This window comes from Scyliorhinus torazame, chromosome 22, assembly GCF_047496885.1.
Source record: "Scyliorhinus torazame isolate Kashiwa2021f chromosome 22, sScyTor2.1, whole genome shotgun sequence".
Taxonomy (NCBI): Eukaryota; Metazoa; Chordata; class Chondrichthyes; order Carcharhiniformes; family Scyliorhinidae; genus Scyliorhinus; species Scyliorhinus torazame.
Window position 1 is genome coordinate 37482151 of NC_092728.1, and position 21958 is coordinate 37504108.

Sequence of the window (21958 nt, forward strand, 5' to 3'; positions counted from 1 at the left end):
CTGTATATAATAAATGAACATTGATTTAACTCTTACTAAGCGGTGTGTTGCATTATTAATCATTACTTGGACTTGAACCACGTGGCGGTATCAGAAAGATACCTGGCGACTCATGAGCAAAGGTGACAGAATAAGAATAAAGTAAACTAAGGCTAAAACGATCAACAAAGGACACTTTCAAAGCCACAGGCAATAACAATCATGTCCCAGGCAGGACAACATGGGGCTTTAGAGCAGGTTCAATCAGGACAATATGGGATTCTAGAGCAGGTTCAATCAGGACAATATGGGATTTTAGAGCTCAGGTTCAATCAGGACAATATGGGATTCTAGAGCAGGTTCAATCAGGACAATATGAGATTTGAGAACAAGTTTAATCATTACAATATGGGCCTGCAAAGCAGGTTCAAACAGTAAAATATGGCATTCTAGAACAGTTTCAGTCAGGACAATTTGGAGTTCTAGAGAATGTCCAATCAGGACAATATGGGATTCTAGAGTAGTTTCAATCTGGTCAATATGGGATTCTAGAGCAGGTTCAGTCCAGACACCATAGGCATCTAGTGCAAGCTCAATCAGCTTGATATGGGGTTCTAGAGCAGGTCCAGTCGTGAAAATATGGGATTCCACAGCAAGTGTAATCAGGACAGTCTAGCATTCTAGCAAAGGTTCAACAAGGACAATATGGGAATCTAGAGCAGGTTCAATCAGGACAATATGGAATTCCAGAGCAAATTTAATCTTTACAATATGGGCCTCAAGAGCAAGTTCAATTCGGACGAAATGGGGTTCTAGAGCAGGTTCCATCGGGATCCAGCAGAGGGCAGTAGAGCAGAGCTGCTGATTGGCTGTTGCACAGCCTGCAGTGAAAGAGCGCGAGAAGAGCGGCGGGGACTCAGTGAAAGAGCGCGAGGAGAGCGGCGGGGACACAGGATAAAAGTGCGTGAGGAAAGCAGCGGGGACACAGGATAAAAGAGCGCGAGGAGAGCTGCGGGGACACAGTGAAAGAGCGTGAGGAGAGCGGCGGGGACACAGGATAAAAGAGCAAGAGGAGAGCGGCGGGGACACAGTGAAAGAGCGCGAGGAGAGCGGCGGGGACACAGGATAAAAGAGCGCGAGGAGAGCGGTGGGGACACAGGATAAAAGAGCGCGAGGAGAGCTGCGGGGACACAGTGAAAGAGCGTGAGGAGAGCGGCGGGGACACAGGATAAAAGAGCAAGAGGAGAGCGGCGGGGACACAGTGAAAGAGCGCGAGGAGAGCGGCGGGGACACAGGATAAAAGAGCGCGAGGAGAGCGGCGGGGACACAGGATAAAAGAGCGCGAGGAGAGCTGCGGGGACACAGTGAAAGAGCGTGAGGAGAGCGGCGGGGACACAGGATAAAAGAGCAAGAGGAGAGCGGCGGGGACACAGTGAAAGAGCGCGAGGAGAGCGGCGGGGACACAGGATAAAAGAGCAAGAGGAGAGCGGCGGGGACACAGTGAAAGAGCGCGAGGAGAGCGGCGGGGACACAGGATAAAAGAGCGCGAGGAGAGCGGCGGGGACACAGGATAAAAGAGCGCGAGGAGAGCTGCGGGGACACAGTGAAAGAGCGTGAGGAGAGCGGCGGGGACACAGGATAAAAGAGCAAGAGGAGAGCGGCGGGGACACAGTGAAAGAGCGCGAGGAGAGCGGCGGGGACACAGGATAAAAGAGCGCGAGGAGAGCGGCGGGGACACAGGATAAAAGAGCGCGAGGAGAGCTGCGGGGACACAGTGAAAGAGCGTGAGGAGAGCAGCGGGGACACAGGATAAAAGAGCAAGAGGAGAGCGGCGGGGACACAGTGAAAGAGCGCGAGGAGAGCGGCGGGGACACAGGATAAAAGAGCAAGAGGAGAGCGGCGGGGACACAGTGAAAGAGCGCGAGGAGAGCGGCGGGGACACAGGATAAAAGAGCGCGAGGAGAGCGGCGGGGACACAGGATAAAAGAGCGCGAGGAGAGCTGCGGGGACACAGTGAAAGAGCGTGAGGAGAGCGGCAGGGACCGAGCTGCCGGAGAAGCGGCCTTCAGGTTTTCAGCGGGAGCAATGGCCAGGGATCTGTCGGGAAGGTAGGTTTTCCTCTTTAAAAACTTACCTTGAAGAGTGACATCAGAGCAAAGCAGTGACCTGATTGTCTGGTAAGGAAAGAGCTCCAATTAGCAGGAGCTGTGAGAAATTTAACTCTTCGTGGGTTGGTAAGTATTGTAATTGGTAAGTAAAATCTTTATTCTTTTCACTTGTTCATTATTTGATATTATATTTGTAATCAGTTAAGGTAAAGTGTAAAAATGTCAGGAGATCCCAGACCCGTGTTATGCTCCTCGTGCTCAATGTGGGAGTTCAGGGACGCGGCTGATGCCCGACTCCTTCATGTGCGGGAAGTGTGTCCAGCTGCAGCTCCTGTTAGACCGCATCACGGCTCTGGAGCTGCGGATGGACTCACTTTGGAGCATCCGCGATGCTGAGGAGGTCGTGGATAGCACGTTCAGTGAGTTCGTCACACCACAGATTAGGGTTGGTGAGGGAGACAGGGAATGGGTGACCAAAAGGCAGAGAAAGAGCAGGAAGGCAATGCAGGTGTCCCCTGCAGTCATCTCCCTCCAAAACAGGTATACCGTTTTGGATACTGTTGGGGGAGGTGACTCACGAGGGGAAGGCAGTAGTAGCCAGGCTCATGGCACCGTGGCTGGCTCTGCTGCACAGAAGAGCAGGAAAAAGACTGGCAGGGCTATAGTCATAGAGGATTCAATCGTAAGGGGAGTAGACAGGCGTTTCTGTGGTCGAAAACGAGACTCCTGAATGGTCTGTTGCCGCCCGGGTGCACGGGTCAGGGATGTCTCAGATCGGCTGCAGGACATACTGAAGGGGGAGGGTGAACAGCCAGTTGTCATGGTGCATATAGGCACCAACGATATAGGTAAAAAATGGGATGAGGTCCGACAATCAGAATGTAGTGAGTTAGGAGATAAGTTAAAAAGTAGGACCTCAAAGGTAGTATCTCAGGATTGCTACCAGTGCCACAAGACAGTCAGAGTGGAAATTCAAGAATAGTCAGAATGAATACGTGGCTTGAGAGATGGTGCAGGAGGGAGGGGGTTCAGATTTTAGGGACATTGGAACCGGTTCTGGGGGCGGTGGAACCATTACAAATCGGATGGTCTACACCTGGGCAGGACTGGAACCAATGTCTTAGGGGGTACTTTTGCTAACACTGTTGGGGAGGTTTTAAACTAATGTGGCAGGGGGATGGGAACCAGATTAGGAAGTTAGAGGTCATAGAACATAGAACATTACAGCGCAGTACAGGCCCGTCGGCCCTCGATGTTGCGTCGACCTGTGAAACCACTCTAAAGCCCATCTAAACTATTCCCTTATCATCCATATGTCTATCCAATGACCATTTGAATACCCTTAGTGTTGGCGAGTCCACTACTGTTGCAGGCAGGGCATTACACACCCTTACTACTCTCTGAGTAAAGAACCTACCTCTGACATCTGCCTTATATCTATCTCCCCTCAATTTAAAGCTATGTCCCCTCGTGCTAGACATCACCATCCAAGGAAAAAGGTTATCTATGTCCCTCTGTAACTTGTAACATCCTTCCGCACTGTCCACAACTCCACCGACTTTAGTGTCATCTGCAAATTTACTCACCCATCCTTCTACGCCCTCCTCCAGGTCATTGGTAAAAATGACAAACAGCAGTGGCCCCAAAACAGATCCTTGTGGTACACCACTAGTAACTGGACTACAGTCTGAACACTTCCCATCAACCACCACCCTTTTTGTCTTCTTCCAGCTTGCCAATTTCTGATTCAAACTGCTAAATCTCCCTGAATCCCATGCTTCCGTATTTTCAGCAGTTGCCTACCGTGGGGAACCTTATCAAACGCTTTACTGAAATCCATATACACCACACCAACTGCTTTACCCTCATCCACCTGTTTGGTCACCCTGTCAAAGAACTCAATAAGGTTTGTGAGGCACGGCCTACCCTTCACAAAACCGTGTTGACTATGTCTAATCAAATTATTCCTTTCCAGATGATTATACATCCTATCTCTTATAAACCTTTCCAAGATTTTGCCCACAACAGAAGTAAGGCTTACTGGTCTATAGTTACCGGGGTTGTCTCTACTCCCCTTCTTGAACAAGGGGACAACATTTGCTATCCTCCAGTCTTCTGGCACTATTCCTGTAGACAAAGATAACTTAAAGATCAAAGCCAAAGGCTCAGCAATCTCCTCCCTAGCTTCCCAGAGAATCCTAGGATAAATCCCATCCGGCCCAGGGGACTTATCTATTTTCACCCTTTCCAGAATTGTTAACACCTCCTCCTTATGAACCTCAAGCCCTTCTAGTCTAGTAGCCTGAATCTCAGTATTCTCCTCGACAACATTGTCTTTTTCCTGTGTGAATACTAACGAAAAATATTCATTTAGCACCTCTCCTATCTCCTCGGACTCCAAGCACAACTTCCCACTACTGTCCTTGACTGGCCCTACTCTTACCCTAGTCATTCGTTTATTCCTGACATATCTATAGAAAGCTTTAGGGTTATCCTTGATCCTACCTGCCAAAGACTTCTCATGTCCCCTCCTGGCTCTTCTTAGCTCTCTCTTTAGGTCCTTCCTAGCTAACGTGTAACTCTCGAGCGCCCTTACTGAACCTTCATGTCTCATCTTTACATAAGCCTCCTTCTTCCTCTTGACAAGTGTTTCGACTGCCTTAGTAAACCACGGTTCCCTTGCTCGACCATTTCCTCCCCGCCTGACAGATACATACTTATCAAGGACATGCAGTAGCTGTTCCTTGAACAAGCTCCACATTTCCATTGTGCCCATCCCCTGCAGTTTTCCTCTCCATCTGATGCATCCTAAGTCTTGCCTCATCGCATCATAGTTGCCTTTCCCCCAGATATAACTCTTGCCCTGCAGTATATACCTATCCCTTTCCATCACTAAAGTAAACGTAATCAAATTGTGGTCACTATCACCAAAGTACTCGCCTACCTCCAAATCTAACACCTGTCCTAGTTCATTACCCAGTACCAAATCCAATACGGCCTCGCCTCTCATTGGCCTATCTACATACTGTGTCAGGAAACCCTCCTGCACGCATTGGACAAAAACGGACCCATTTAAAGTACTCGAACTATAGCGTTTCCAGTCAATATTTGGAAAGTTAAAGTCCCCATAACAACTACCCTGTTGTTTTCGCTCCTATCCAGAATCATCTTTGCAATCCTTTCCTCTACATCTCTGGAACTTTTCGGAGGCCTATAGAAAACCCCTAACAGGGTGACCTCTCCTTTCCTGTTTCTAATCTCAGCCCATACTACCTCAATCGACGAATCCTCATCAAAAGTCCTTTCTGCCACCGTAATACTGTCCTTGACTAACAATGCCACCCCTCCCCCTCTTTTACCACTTTCCCTGAGCTTACTGAAATATCTAAACCCCGGCACCTGCAACAACCATTCCTGTCCCTGCTCTATCCATGTCTCCGAAATGGCCACAACATCGAAGTCCCAGGTACCAACCCATGCCGCAAGTTCACCCACCTTATTCCGGATGCTCCTGGCATTGAAGAAGACACACTTTAAACCACCATCCTGCCTGCCGGTACACTCCTGCAACTTTGAAACCTTACTCATGACCTCACTACTCTCAACCTCCTGTATACTGGAGCTACAATTCAGGTTCCCAAGCCCCTGCTGAACTAGTTTAAACCCTCCCGAAGAGCATTAGCAAATTTCCCCCCCCAGGATATTGGTACCCCTCTGGTCCAGGTGTAGACCATCCCGTTTGTAGAGGTGTCTTTTGGAACATTTTCGGGCTACAAACTTAATCATAAAGGGGGAGGGGGCTGCTCCCCCTCCCCTTTAAGGATCCCAAAAACACGATCCGAGGCATCACGCACCCTGGCACCTGGGAGGCAACACACCAACCGCGAGTCTCTCTAGTTCCCACAGAATCTCCTATCTATCCCCCTAACTACGGAGTCTCCAATGACTAATGCTCTACTCCTCTCCTCCCCTTCCCTTCTGAGCAACAGGGACAGACTCTGTGCCAGAGACTTGTACCCCATGGCTTACCCCTGGTAAGTCATCCCCCCCTCAACAGTATCCAAAGCGGTATACTTGTTACTAAGGGGAATGACCACAGGCGATCCCTGTACTGACTGCTTACTCCCAGCCCCTCTCACTGTCACCCATCTATCTTTATTCTTCGGAGTAACTACATCCCTGAAGCTTCTATCTATGACCATCTCTGCATCCCGAATGATCCGAAGTTCATCCAGCTCCAGCTCCTGTTCCCTAACACGGTTTCTGAGGAGCTGGAGATAGGTGCACTTCCCACAGATGAAATCAGCAGGGACACTGTCGGCGTCGCTCACCTCAAAATTAGGAAGTTAGAGGTCAGTAAAGAAGCAGCAACTAAAGCCAGTAAGGTACTAGGTAATAAACTCAATGTGACTAAGGGGAAGAGTAGACAGGGAACAGATGATGAACGCAAAGGGACAGGTGGTCTGAGGTGCATTTGTTTTAATGCGAGAAGTGTAGCAGGTAAGGCAGATGAATTTAGGGCTTGGATTAGTACCTGGGAATATGATGTTATTGGTATTACGGAGACTTGGTTGAGGGAAGGGCAAGACAAATATCCCAGGGTATAGATGCTTCAGGAGGGATAGAGAGGGAGGTAAAAGGGGTGGAGGAGTTGCATTACTGGTCAGAGATGATATCACAGCTGTGATTAAGGAGGGCACGATGGAGGATTCGAGCACTGAGGCAATATGGGTAGAGCTAAGAAACAGGAAGGGTGCAGTAACATTGTTGGGACTTTACTTCAGGCCTCCCAAAAGCGACCGTGAAGTAGAGGTATAAATATGTAGACAGATTATAGAAAAATGTAGGAGCAATAGGGTGGTCGTGATGGGAGATTTTAACTTCCCCAGCATTGAATGGGACTCATGTAGTGTTGGAGGCGTAGATGGAGCAGAATTTGTACGGAGCATCCAGGAGAGTTTTTTAGAGCAGTATGTAAATAGTCCAACTCGGGAAGGGGCCATATTGGACCTGGTATTGGGGAATGATCCCGGCCAGGTGGTTGAAGTTTCAGTCGGTGACTACTTTGGGAATAGCGATCACAATTCCGTAAGTTTTAGAATACTCATGGACAAAGACGAGAGTGGCCTGAAAGGAAGAGTGCTAAATTTGGGAAAGGCCAAGTATAACAAAATTCGGCAGGAGGTAGTAAATGTGGATTGGGAGCAGCTGTTTAAGGGTAAATCCACTTTTGAAATGTTGGAGTCTTTTAAGGAAAGGTTGATTAGAGTGCAAGACAGACATGTCCCTGTGAAAATGAGGGATAGAAATGGCAAGATTAGGGAATCATTGATGACGGGTGGAATTGTGAGACTAGCTAAGATGAAAAAGGAAGCATACATAAGATCTAGGCGACTTAAAACTGATGAAGCTTTGGAGAAATATCGGGAAAGTAGGACAAATCTCAAACGTGCAATAAAGAGGGCTAAAAGGGGTCATGAAATACCTTTGGCGAACAGGGTTAAGGAAAATCCCAAAGCCTTTTATTCATATATAAGGAGCAAGGGGGTAACTAGAGAAAGGATTGGCCCACTCAAAGACAAAAGAGGGAATTTATGTGTGGAGTCAGAGGAAATGGGTGAGATTCTTAATGAGTATCGGTATTCACCAAGGAGAGGGACATGACGGATGTTGAGGCTAGGGATGGATGTTTGCATACTCTAGGTCAAGTCGGCATAAGGAAGGGGGAAGTTTTGGGTATCCTAAAAGGCATTAAGGTGGACAAGTCCCCAGATCTAGATGGGATCTATCCCAGGTTACTGAGGGAAGCAAGGGACAAAATAGCTGGGGCTTTAACAGATATCTTTGCAGCATCCTTGAGCACGGGTAAGGTCCCGGAGGACTGGAGAATTGCTAATGTTGTCCCCTTGTTTAAGAAGGGTAGCAGGGATAATCCAGGGAATTATAGACCTGTGAGCTTGACGTCAGTGGTAGGCAAACTGTTGGAGAAGATACTGAAGGATAGGATCTATTCACATTTGGAAGAAAATAGACTTATCAGTGATAGGCAGCATGGTTTTGTGCAGGGAAGGTCATGTCTTACAAACCTAATAGAATTCTTTGAAGAAGTGACAACGTTAATTGATGAGGGAAGGGCTGTAGATGTCGTATACATGGACTTCAGTAAAGCGTTTGATAAAGTTTCCCATGGCAGGTTGATGGAAAAAGTGAAGTCGTATGGGGTTCAGGGTGTACTAGCTAGATGGATAAAGAATTGGCTGGGCAACAGGAGACAGAGAGTAGTGGTGGAGGGGAGTGTCTCAAAATGGAGAAAGGTGACTAGTGGTGTTCCATAGGGATCCATGCTCGGACCACTGTTGTTTGTGATAAAAATAAATCATCGATTTTCTGACCAACAGACCACAATCAGTAAGAATGAACAACAACACCTCCTCCACAATAGTCCTCAACACCGGGCCCCCGCAAGGCTGCGTAGTTAGCCCCCTACTCTACTCCCTGTACACACACGACTGCATGGCAAAATTTGGTTCCAACTGCATCTACAAGTTTGCTGACGATACGACCATAGTGGGCCAGATCTCGAATAACAACGAGTCAGAATACAGGAGGGAGATAGAGAACCTAGTGGAGTGGTGCAGCGACAACAATCTCTCCATCAATGCCAGCAAAACGAAAGAGCTGGTCATTAACTTCAGGAAGCAAAGTACTGTACACACCCCTGTCAGCAGTACTTCTTGAACGAGTACTTTTCTTTTCTTCTGTATTTACAAATGAGAGGGGTGATATTGTTGGAGAGGACAGTGTGAAACAGATTGGTAAGCTCGAGGAAATACTTGTTAGGAAGGAAGATGTGTTGGGCATTTTGAAAAACTTGAGGATAGACAAGTCCCCCGGGCCTGACGGGATATATCCAAGGATTCTATGGGAAGCAAGAGATGAAATTGCAGAGCCGTTGGCAATGATCCTTTCGTCCTCACTGTCAACAGGGGTGGTACCAGGGGATTGGAGAGTGGCGAATGTCGTGCCCTGTTCAAAAAAGGGACTAGGGATAACCCTGGGAATTACAGGCCAGTTAGTCTTACTTCGGTGGTAGGCAAAGTAATGGAAAGCGTACTGAAGGATAGGATTTCTGAGCATCTGGAAAGACACTGCTTGATTAGGGATAGTCAGCACGGATTTGTGAGGGGTAGGTCTTGCCTTACAAATCTTATTGAATTCTTTGAGGAGGTGACCAAGCATGTGGATGAAGGTAAAACAGTGGATGTAGTGTACATGGATTTTAGTAAGGCATTTGATAAAGTTCCCCATGGTAGGCTTATGCAGAAAGTAAGGAGGCATGGGATAGTGGGAAATTTGGCCAGTTGGATAACGAACTGGCTAACAGATAGAAGTCAGAGAGTGGTGGTGGATGGCAAATATTCAGCCTGGATCCCAGTTACCAGTGGCGTACTGCAGGGATCAGTTCTGGGTCCTCTGCTGTTTGTGATTTTCATTAATGACTTGGATAAGGGAGTTGAAGGGTGGGTCAGTAAATTTGCAGACGATACGAAGATTGGTGGAGTTGTGGATAGAAAGGAGGGCTGTTGTCGGCTGCAAAGAGACATAGATAGAATGCAGAGCTGGGCTGAGAAGTGGCAGATGGAGTTTAACCCTGAAAAGTGTGAGGTTGTCCATTTTGGAAGGACAAATATGAATGCGGAATACAGGGTTAACGGTAGAGTTCTTGGTAATGTGGAGGAGCAGAGAGATCTTGGGGTCTATGTTCATACATCTTTGAAAGTTGCCACTCAAGTGGATAGAGCTGTGAAGAAGGCCTATGGTGTGCTCGCGTTCATTAACAGAGGGATTGAATTTAAGAGCCGTGAGGTGATGATGCAGCTGTACAAAACTTTGGTAAGGCCACATTTGGAGTACTGTGTACAGTTCTGGTCGCCTCATTTTAGGAAGGATGTGGAAGCTTTGGAAAAGGTGCAAAGAAGATTTACCAGGATGTTGCCTGGAATGGAGAGTAGGTCTTATGAGGAAAGGTTGAGGATGCTAGGCCTTTTCTCATTAGAACGGAGAAGGATGAGGGGCAACTTGATAGAGGTTTATAAGATGATCAGGGGAATAGATAGAGTAGACAGTCAGAGACTTTTTCCCCGGGTGGAACAAACCATTACAAGGGGACATAAATTTAAGGTGAAAGGTGGAAGATATAGGAGGGATATCAGAGGTAGGTTCTTTACCCAGAGAGTAGTGGGGGCATGGAATGCACTGCCTATTGAAGTAGTTGAGTCGGAAACATTAGGGGCCTTCAAGCAGCTATTGGATAGGTACATGGATTACGGTAAAATGATATAGTGTAGATTTATTTGTTCTCAAGGGCAGCACGGTAGCATTGTGGATAGCACAATTGCTTCACAGCTACAGGGTCCCAGGTTCGATTCCGGCTTGGGTCACTGTCTGTGAGGAGTCTGCACGTCCTCCCCGTGTCTGCGTGGGTTTCCTCCGGGTGCTCCGGTTTCCTCCCACAGTCCAAAGATGTGCGGGTTAGGTGAATTGGCCAATGATAAATTGCCCTTAATGTCCAAATTGCCCTTGGTGTTGGGTGGAGGTGTTGAGTTTGGGTGGGGTGCTCTTTCCAGGAGCCGGTGCAGACTCGAGGGGCCGAATGGCCTCCTTCTGCACTGTAAATTCAATGATAATCTATGATTAATCTGCTGTACGGTTTGGCACAACATCGTGGGCCGAAGGGCCTGTTCTGTGCTGTATTTTCTATGTACTATGTAGCATCAACGGGGCCGAGGTGGAGATGGTTAGCAGTTTCAAATTCCTAGGGGTGCACATCTCCAAAAATCTGTCCTGGTCCACCCACGTCGACGCTATCACCAAGAAAGCACAACAGCGCCTATACTTCCTCAGGAAACTAAGGAAATTCGGCATGTCCACATTAACCCTTACCAACTTTTACAGATGCACCATAGAAAGCATCCTATCGGGCTGCATCACAGCCTGGTATGGCAACTGCTCGGCCCAGGACCGCAAGAAACTTCAGAGAGTCGTGAACACCGCCCAGTCCATCACACAAACCTGCCTCCCATCCATTGACTCCATCTGCACCTCCCGCTGCCTGGGGAAAGTGGGCAGCATAATCAAAGATCCCTCCCACCCGGCTTACTCACTCTTCCAACTTCTTCCATCGGGCAGGAGATACAGAAGTCTGAAAACACGCACGAACAGACTCAAAAACAGCTTCTTCCCCACTGTCACCAGACTCCTAAATGACCCTCTTATGGACTGACCTCATTAACATTACACCCTGTATGCTTCATCCGATGCCAGTGCTTATGTAGTTACATTGTATATGTTGTGTTGCCCTATTATGTATTTTCTTTTATTTTATTTTCATGTATTTAATGATATGTTGAGCTGCTCGCCAAAAAATACTTTTCACTGTACCTCAGTACACGTGAGAATAATCAAATCAAATCCAATCCAATCTGGACGAAGGTATAGGTGATCTGATTAGCAAGTTTGCAGATGACACTAAGATTGGTGGAGTTGCAGATAGCGAGGAGGACTGTCAGAGAATACAGCAAAATATAGATAGATTGGAGAGTTGGGCAGAGAAATGGCAGATGGAGTGCAATCCAGGCAAATGTGAGATGATGCATTTTGGAAGATCTAATTCAAGAGCGAACTGTACGGTCAATGGAAGAGTCCTGGGGAAAATTGATGTACAGAGAGATCTGGGAGTTCAGGTCCATTGTACCCTGAAGGTGGCAACGCAGGTCGATAGAGTGGTCAAGAAGGCGTACAGCATGCTTGCCTTCATCGGACGGGGTATTGAGTACAAGAGTCAGCAGGTCATGTTACAGTTGTATAGGACTTTGGTTAGGCCACATTTGGAATACTGCGTGCAGTTCTGGTCGCCACATTATCAGAAGGATGTGGATGCTTTAGAGAGGGTGCAGAGGAGGTTCACCAGGATGTTGCCTGGTATGGAGGGTGCTAGCTATGAAGAAAGGTTGAGTAGATTAGGATTGTTTTCGTTGGAAAGACGGAGGTTAAGGGGGAACCTGATTGAGGGCTACAGAATTATGAGAGGTATGGACAGGGTGGATAGCAACAAGCTTTTTCCAAGAGTGGGGGTGTCAATTACAAGGGGTCATGATTTCAAGATGAGAGGGGGAAAGTTTAAGGGAGATGTGCGTGGAAAGTTTTTTACGCAGAGGGTGGTGGGTGCCTGGAACGCTTTACCAGCGGAGGTGGTAGAGGCGGGCACAATAGCATCATTCAAGATGCATCTTGACAGATATATGAACGGGCGGGGAACAGAGGGAAGTAGATCCTTGGAAAATAGGTGACAGGTTTAGATAAAGGATCTGGATCGGCGCAGGCTGGGAGGGCCGAAGGGCCTGTTCCTGTGCTGTAATTTTCTTTGTTTGTTTGACCATACGGGTTTCTAGAGCAGGTTCAATCAGGGAAAGCAGCGCAACAAAGGGGTGACTACTGAAACTGTGGAAGGAATTGTGTTTGGCAGTGCTGTGAGAGATGGACACTCACTTGGCAGCCATCGAGCTGAGAGTGAGAAATCGCCTTCAATAACATAGAGCAACTTACCCAGCTGATGAAATTCATCGGCAACATCACAGAACCCTGCAAAAGAGGTGGGAATTCCGCATTACAACACAACAAAGATCAAATTACACATGGATTAATAAAGGATTCACTGGAAATACAACCTCCAATAGGGGCACCACGGTAGCACAGTGGTTAGCACTGTTGTTTCACAGCTCCGGGGTCCCAGGGTCGATTCCCCGCTGGGTCACTGACTGTGCGGAGTCTGCACGTTCTCCTCGTGTCTGCGTGGGTTTCCTCCGCGTGCTCGGTTTTCTCCCACAGTCTAAAGACGTGCAGGTTCGGTGGATTGGCCAGGCTAAATTGCCCTTAGTGTCCAAAAAGGTTAAGTTGGATTACGGGGTTAGGGTGGAGGTGAGGGCTTAGGTGGGGTGCTCTTTCCTGGGCAGGTGCAGACCCAATGGTCAAAATGGCCTCCTTCTGCACTGTAAATTCTATGATTCTATGAAAGGTAGTTTGATGAATTAAGAAGAATGGAATGCTCAGATAGAGAAGGTGAGGGATGAAGAGATGAGGGCTGGAGGGGGTGAGGCGTTGATGTGATGAGGGATGGAGGGGGAAGAAAAGGTGGGATAAGGAAAGGACTGGTGGTAAATGGGGAGACTGAGGAAAGGAGGAGATTGAATGGAGGGTGTCAGATTTGGAGGGGGAGATGATTTGGCCCATTGAGTCTGCCCCGACCCTCTGAAACAGCACCTTAGGCCCATTCCCCCACCCTATCCCCGTAACCCCACCTAACCATTGGACACTAAGGGGAAATTTAGCATGACCGATCCATCTAACCTGCACATCTTTGGTCCGTGGAGGAAATCGGAGCACCCGGAGGAAACCCACGCACACACGGGAAGAAAGTGCAAACTCCACACACAGTCACCTGAGGCTGAAATCAAACTCCGGTCTCTGGCAGCAGTGCTAACCAGTGTATCACCGTGCTGACCTGGAGGAGGAGAGGTATTCAGGGATGTGGGATGGAGGAGGTAAGGGATGAAGTGGTAGGGGAGGAGGGTTTAATGGATGGCGGTGAGGAATGGAGGAGGTGAGGGATCGAGGAGGCAGAATTGGAGGAGGTGATGGATCGGGCTGAGGCATGGAGGGATGAGGATTGTAGGAGGGAAGGGGTTAAGGGGGTGAGGGACAGAGGTGGTGAGGGATGGATGTGGTGAGGAAAGGGGGTGAGGAAAGGAGTGGGGTGAACGGGAAGCGCTGGGGAATAGAGGGGTGGAATGGAGTATGTGCGGCTTGGAGAGGTGAAGAATGGAGGGGATGAGGATGGAGGGGTGAAAGATGGAGGGGTGAAAGATGGATGAGGGGAGAGATGGATGAGGGGAGGGATGGATGAGGGGAGGAATGGCGGAGGTGAGAAAATGAAAAGGGGATGGATGGACCGCATGTGGGATGGAGGTCATGAGGAATGGAAGAGGGATGCAGATGTCAGGGATGCAGGGGTCAGGAATGCTGAGGCGAGGGATGGTAGGGTGATGTATGCAGGTTGTGAGGAATGAAGGTTGTAAGAAATGGAGGGTGTAAGGAATGGAGAGAGGCGAGGAATAATGGGGTGAGGGATGGATGAGGTGAGGGAGAGAGGGGCGAGGGATTGCAGGATGAAGGATAGGCGGTGGGGGATGGCAGTGTGAGGGATAGAGGGGCGAGGGATGTCAGGGTGAGGAATAGAGGGAGGAGGGCTGACACGGTGAGGGCTAGAGGGGTGAGGGGTGACAGGTGGGATAGAGGGGCGAGGGTTGGCAGAATGAAGGGTAGGGGGCGAGGGATGGCAGGGTGAGGAATTGAGGGGTGAGGAATGGCAGGGTGAGGAATGGAGGTTGCGAGGAATGGAGGGGCACAGGGATTGTGGGGCGAGGAATGGATGAAGCGAGGGATGGAGGTTCTGAGGAATGAAGGGGCAAGGTTTGTGCAATAAAGAGTCTGGCACATTTAGGTTTACTGCGGGACTGAGTCTAGTGCCAGGCACACAATGATGTACGAGAGCAGGGGGCCCAACCTTGGCCTAGTGTGGTGTTGGACAGAGCCATGTGCAGACTAATAGAAATCCACAGAATCCCTACAGTGCAGGAGGAGGCCATTCAGCCCAGTGAGTCTGTACCGACCCTACCTCAGCACCTACCTATTCTAATCCTGATCTAATTTATTTCTAATCCTAATCCTCTCCAATACCAGCAGCCCCCCACCCCCCCCATCATTCAAAACTAGTCCCACACTCACGATATATTAATTAATCCTTCCAAATGGTAACATCTCTGCCCCAGTCAGAAACTGGTCCAGCTTCCTTGATGAACATAGAACATAGAACAGTATAGCACAAAACAGGCCCTTCGGTCCTCGATTCCTTACAATTGGCCGAGCTTTGTCCGAAACCAAGATCAAGCTATCCCACTCCCTGTCATTCTGGTGTGCTCCATGTACCTATCCAATAACCGCTTGAAAGTTCCTAAAGTGTCCGACTCCACTATCACAGCAGGCAGTCCATTCCACACCCGAACCACTCTCTGAGTAAAGAACCTACCTCGGACATCCCTCCTATATCTCCCACCCTGAACCTTATGATTATGCCCCCTTGTAACAGCTACATCCACCCGAGGAAATAGTTTCTGAACGTCCACTCTATCTATCCCCCTCATTATCTTATAAACCTCTATTAAGTCGCCTCTCATCCTCTTCCGCTCCAAAGAGAAAAGCCCTAGCCCCCTCAACCTTTCCTCATAAGACCTACCCTCCAAACCTAGCAGCATCCAGGTAAATCTCCTTTGCACCCTTTCCAATGCTTTCACATCCTTCCTATAATGAAGTGACCAGAACTGCACACAATACCCCAAATGTGGTCTCACCAGGGTCATGTACAGTTGCAGCATAACCCCGCGGCTCTTAAACTCAAGCCCCCTGTTGATAAACGCTAACACACTATAGGCCTTCTTCACGCCTCTATCCACTTGAGTGGCAACCTTCAGAGATCTGTGGACATGTACCCCAAGATCTCTCTGTTCCTCCACATTCCTCTGAACTCTGCCGTTGACCCTGTAATCCACATTCAAATATTTCCGACCAAAATGAATCACCTCGCACTTATCAGGGTTAAACTCCATCTGCCATTTTCCGGCCCAGCTCTGCATCCTATCAATGTCTCTTTGCAGCCTACAACAGCCCTCCACCTCATCCACTACTCCACCAATCTTGGTGTCATCAGCAAATTTACTGACCCACCCTTCAGCCCCCTCCTCCAAGTCATTGATAAGAATCACAAATAGCAGAGGACTCAGCACTGATCCCTGTGGTACACCGCTGGTAACTGGTCTCCAGTCTGAAAATGTTCCATCCACCACCACCCTCTGTCTTCTATGTGATAGCCAGTTACTTATCCAATTGGCCAAATTTCCCTCTATCCCACACCTCCTTACTTTCTTCATGAGCCGACCATGGGGAATCTTATCAAACGCCTGACCAAAATCCATGTATACGACATCAACTGCTCTACCTTCATCTACACACTTAGTTACCTCCTCAAAGAAGTCAATCAAATTGGTGAGGCAGGACTTACCCTTCACAAATCCGTGTTGACTATCCCGGTTTAAGCTGCATCTTTCCAAATGGTCATAAATCCTATCCTTCAGGACCTTTTCCATTAACATCGACCACCGAAGTAAGACTAACAGGCCTATAATTACCAGGGTCATTCCTATTCCCTTTATTGAACAGAGGACCAACATTCACCACTCTCCAGTCCTCTGGCACTATCCCCGTGGACAGTGAGGACCCAAAGATCAAAGCCAAAGGCTCTGAAATCTCATCCCTTGCCTCCCAAAGAATCCTAGGACATATCCCATCTGGCCCAGGGGACTTGTCGACCCCAAGGTTTTTCTAATTTCTAATACATCCTCCCTCAGAACATCTACCTCCCCCAGCCTACCCACCTGTATCACACTCTCATCCTCAAAAACATAGCCCCTCTCCTTGGTGAACACTGAAGAAAAGTATTTATTCAACGCCTCTCCTATTTCTTCTGACTCCATGCACAAGTTCCCACTACTGTCCTTGACCGGCCCTAACCTCACCCTGGTCATTCTTTTATTTCTCACATATGAGTAAAAAGCCTTGGGGTTTTCCTTGATCAGACCCGCCAAGGACTTCTCATGCCCCCTCCTAGCTCTCCTAAGCCCTTTTTTTTTAGCTCATTTCTTGCTACCTTGTAACCCTCAAGCGGCCCAACTGAACCTTGTTTTCTCATCCTTACATACTCTTCCTTTTTCCTCTTGACAAGACATTCAACCTCTTTTGTGAACCATGGTTCCCTCACATGGCCATTTCCTCCCTGCGTGACAGGGATATGCCTATCAAGGACACACAGTATTTACTCCTTGAACAAGCTCCACTTTTCATTTGTGCCTTTCCCTGACAGTTTCTGTTCCCATTTTATGCTCCCTAATTCTTTCCTAATCGCATCATAATAACCCCTCCCCCAATTATAAACCTTGCCCTGCCGTATGGCCCTATCCCTCTCCATTGCAATAGTGAAAGACATCGAATTGTGGTCACTATCTCCAAAGTGCTCTCCCACAAACAAATCTAACACTTGGCCCGGTTCATTACCCAGTACCAAATCCAATGTGGCCCCCCCTCTTGTCGGCCTATCCACATATTGTATCAGGAAACCCTCCTGTACGCGCTGTACAAAAACTGCCCCATCCGAACTGTTCGACCTATAGAGGTTCTAACCAATATTTGGAGAGTTCAAGTCACCCATGACAATTACCCTGAGCACTCCACACCTATCCATAATCTGTTTTGCAATTTCTTCCTCCACATCTCTATTACTATTTGGGGGCCGATAGGAAACTCATAACAATGTGACCGCTCCTTTCCTATTTCTAACTTCGGCCCATATTACCTCAGTAGGCAGATCCCCCTGAACTGCCTTTCTGCAGCCGTTAAACTATCCTTGATTATCAATGCAACTCCTCCACCTCTTTTACCACCTTCCCTACTCTTACTGAAACACCTATACCCTGGAACTTCCAACAAACATTACTGTCCCTGAACTAACCATGTCTCTGTAATGGCCACAACATCGTAGTCCCAAGTACCAATCTACGCTCCAAGTTCACCTACCTTATTCCGGATGCTCCTTGCATTGAAGTAGACACTCTTCAACCCACCTTTCTGTACACACCTGCAACCTTGACACTCTCCTCAGTACCTCACTACTCTCAACACTGGCTTCTGGACTACAGCTCATTTTCCCATCCCCCTGACAAATTAGTTTAAACCCCCCCCGAAGTGCCGTAGCAAATTTCCCTCCCAGGATACTGGTGCCCCTCTGATTCAGGTGCAAACTGTCCTGTCTGTACAGGTCCCACCTTCCCCAGAATGTGTTCCAATTATCCACGTACCTGAAACCCTCCCTCCTACACCATCCCTGCAGCCACGTGTTTATCTGCACTCTCTCCCTGTTCCTCACCTCACTAGCACGTGGCACCGGCAACAAACCAGAGATGACGACATGGTTTGTCCTGGCTCTCAGCTTCCGCCCTAGCTCCCTAAATTCCTGTTTTAAATCCCCGTCCCTTCTCTTATCTATGTTGTTGGTACCGATGTGTACCACGACTTGTGACTGTTCCCCTGTAGTACATGGTCCGCGGGGTACGTGCCTCGGTTGTGGCGGGCCATTTCCAGTGAGGTGGCGAGCGTTACCGTGTCCTGAAGGTCTTTATAGCTCCATTTTCGAGGAGTCGCTACCTGATATAGGTCGAACGGATGCCGGACACGAAGGCGTCTCGGATGTGCAGGTTCACGTGGACCTCCCCTGTCACATCCTGATGGTTGCAGTTCCTGGCGAGCGCGGTGAGCTTTTCCACATACTCGTCCAGCGTTTCCCCTGAGCGCTGCCGGCAGGTAGAGAGCAGGTGCCGTGAATGTACCTAATTTATGGGTTTGACAAAACGCTTTCGCAGGATCTCGATCGCCTCGTCGTAAGTGGTCGCCTTCTCGATCATGGTGGAGAATCTATGGATCACCTAGGCGTGGAGTAGGCACAGATTTCGAGGCCCTAGGACAGGAGCTTCCAAGGATTCCAGGTAGGCCTCGAAGCAGCAGAGCCAGTACTTAAAATTTCTTTGTCCTCCGGTGTCCGTGCTTCCAGGTTGAGCTTTCCTGACTTGAGACCGGCGTCCATCCTAACGTACTCTGCTTATTAAATTGTAGTACCCTCAATAACAACACGAGAATGTGGAATGGTAAATGAAGGCTTTAATAAGCAGAGAACTAGCCAGCTACAGAGACGTGTGCCTACTGGGTGCCGCCTACAGGGCGTCACCCTATATACGGCTCCCTGGTGGGCGGAGCCGGCGGCGGAGTCCCCCAGGGTTCCAAACCAGGTCTTAAAGGGGCATCACCTACATGGTCCTAAGGGTTCATTAACCATTCATCACATCCCCCTCCCCCTTAAGGAATCTGAAAACACGGTCCGCGATGTCATGGACCCTGGCACCTGGGAGGCAACATGCCATCCGTGAATCTGTTTCGTTGCCACAGAACCGTCTATCTGTCCCTCTAACTATCGAGTCCACAATAGCTATTGCTCTCCTGCTCTTTTCCCTTCCCTTCTGAGCCACAGGGACGGACTCAGTGTTGGAGATCCGTTCACCGTGGCTTACCCCTGGTAGGCCGTCCCCCTCAACAGTATCCAAAGTGGTATACTTGTTACTGAGGGGAACGACCACAGAGGATCCCTGCACTGACTGCTTCCTCCCAGCCCCTCTCACCGTCACCCATCTACCTTGATTCTTCGGAGTAACTACATCCCTGAAGCTACTATCTCTGACCACCTCTGCCTCCCGAATGATCCGAAGTTCATCCAGCTTCAGCTCCAGTTCCCTAACGCGGTTTCTGAGGAGCTGGAGATGGGTGCACTTCCCACAGGTGAAATCAGTAGGGACACTGACGGCGTCCCTCACCTCAAACATTCTGCAGGAGGAACATTGTACTGCCTTCCCTGCCATCCCCCCTAGATAACTTGTGGATAAAAGAAAAGAAAGAGCTTACCTGAGGCTGAGAGAGAGTCAGTGTTCACCACAGTTATTGGCAACATAGTCCACAGGTTATCTCTGGGAAATAATGAACCGTCTAACCTCAAGTCCATTCCTACTCTCACACTCTTTGAAAACGCATCCCCCATTTCCCTCAAATCTGTCAAACAGCTTAACTCCATCGATAGGCACACGATCTGGCTCCTTCACTGTGTTAGTAATGTGCTGTGCCTCGCCAAATGCCTCAGATTCCGCAAGAACCAACCAAAACCCATTTTAGTGCAATCTGCCCTCTCCACATACCTCAACCTCCATTTGTTCCAGCTACAACAAGCTGAGATCAGCAATCAACCCATTGCAAAGTCAAGTTCGAAGCATGTGCTAAGTATGCTAAGTGTCTGAGCCTGCACGTGGACTTGGAGCTAAGAGCGAGAAAATTGTGACCATTTACTGACAACCAGTCTGGTTATTGGGATGATTCTGACCATATCGAGGGAACTTGTAAATAAAGATATCCAGGATGTTGTTGTTCAGGACAAGTTGACGGAATTTCAGCTGTACAGCTTCATTAACGTTGATCTCTCTCCCTGGAAATAAAGAAAGACAATGTTCAGGTGGATAAATCTGCAGTGATGGTCCCTAACGTATTCCACCACAGAACCTGCCACCACATTGTTCTCCCACACTGAATGGCAGGTTGAATCGGGCACTCTGGGAACACATCAGCCAACAGACAACATTGGGTGAGGAACATTCCCAGGACAGGTGCAGCATGGGGTTAGACACAGAGTAAAGCTCCCTCTACACTGCTCCCATCAAACACTCCCAGGACAGGTACAGCACGGGGTTAGATATAGAGTAAAGGTCCCTCTATACTGGCCCCTTCAAACACTCCCAGGACAGGTACAGCACAGAGTTAGATACAGAGTAAAGCTCCCTCTACACTGTCCCCATCAAACACTCCCAGGACAGGTACAGCACGGGGTTAGATATAGAGTAAAGGTCCCTCTATACTGGCCCCTTCAAACACTCCCAGGACAGGTACAGCACAGAGTTAGATACAGAGTAAAGCTCCCTCTACACAGTCCCCATTAAACACTCCCAGGACAGACTGTGCGGAGTCTGCACATCCTCCCCGTGTGTGCGTGGGTTTCCTCCGGGTTCTCCGGTTTCCTCCCACAGTCCAAAGATGTGCGGGTTAGGTGGATTGGCCATGCTAAACTGCCCATATTGTCAAAATTGCCCTTAGTGTAGGGTGGGGTTACTGGGTTATGGGGATAGGGCGGAGGTGTGGACCTTGGGTAGGGTGCTCTTTCCAAGAGCCGGTGCAGACTCGATGGGCCGAATGGCCTCCTTCTGCACTGTAAATTCTGTAAGATACAGCACGGGGTTAGATACAGAGTAGAGCTCCCTCTACACTGTCCCCATCAAACACTCCCAGGCCAGGTACAGCACGGGGTTAGCTACAGAGTAAAGCTCCCTCTATACTGTCCCCATCAAACACTCCCAGGACAGGTACAGCACGGGGTTAGATACAGAGTGTCATGATATTCAGGTAAACATCATGGTACAAACATAAATGCATACTGATGGACAGATGAACGGACCAATCAACACACACACAACACCACAGCCAATTACAGCCAAGAGCATACACACTACAAAACAGGGAACACGACACTTCCCGGGCATTCCAGCAGGAGACAGCTCAGGGCACAGAGCTCACAGCAAGTCTTTCAGCCATCCCATGTGCTGTGTGCCACTCCAAGATAGTATTATGAATAGATCCACAGATTCAAGGGTTATGATCGAACATCAGTAACCAGTTTACCACTGTAAATAAATGTTAGTAATAAAACTGAGCTGTACCATTCACAACCATGTTGGATCGTCTGTGTAGCAGAGTACCCAACACATCATAGTACCAGGAGTAACTGTGGGACCTACCTACGAATCCTCCGGAATCTGCCATCCTGTGCCATGGACACCGTCAGCACACCGCAGCCGCTACAAGTCGCTGGAAACTTCGGCGTCAATTGGAAGCTGTTCAAACAGCGCTTCCAGCTCTTCCTGGAAAGGAGAGCGCTTCGGACACCAGAAAGATCGCCATCCTCCTCTCCACGGCAGGTCAACACGCCATCCATGTCTACAACTCCCTGGTGTTCGCGGAAGGTGAGGACAAGACCAAGTACAAGACGGCCTTCTCAAACTCGA

At 48.7% G+C, this 21958-nt stretch overlaps 1 protein-coding gene across 1 annotated transcript in view; it reads right to left on the reverse strand.

Moving 5' to 3' along the window:
* Positions 1–294: 294 nt before the first annotated feature.
* The window catches only part of LOC140399463 (complement component C8 gamma chain-like), a 150224-nt gene continuing 128560 nt past the window's right edge, over positions 295–21958 (reverse strand). The window contains exons 5-7 of the mRNA XM_072489038.1: positions 20230–20331; positions 12636–12728; positions 295–593 (exon numbers count right to left, since the gene is read on the reverse strand). Of these exons, the coding sequence (XP_072345139.1) occupies positions 295–593; positions 12636–12728; positions 20230–20331 (494 nt within the window). The remainder of the gene's footprint in view (positions 594–12635; positions 12729–20229; positions 20332–21958) is intronic.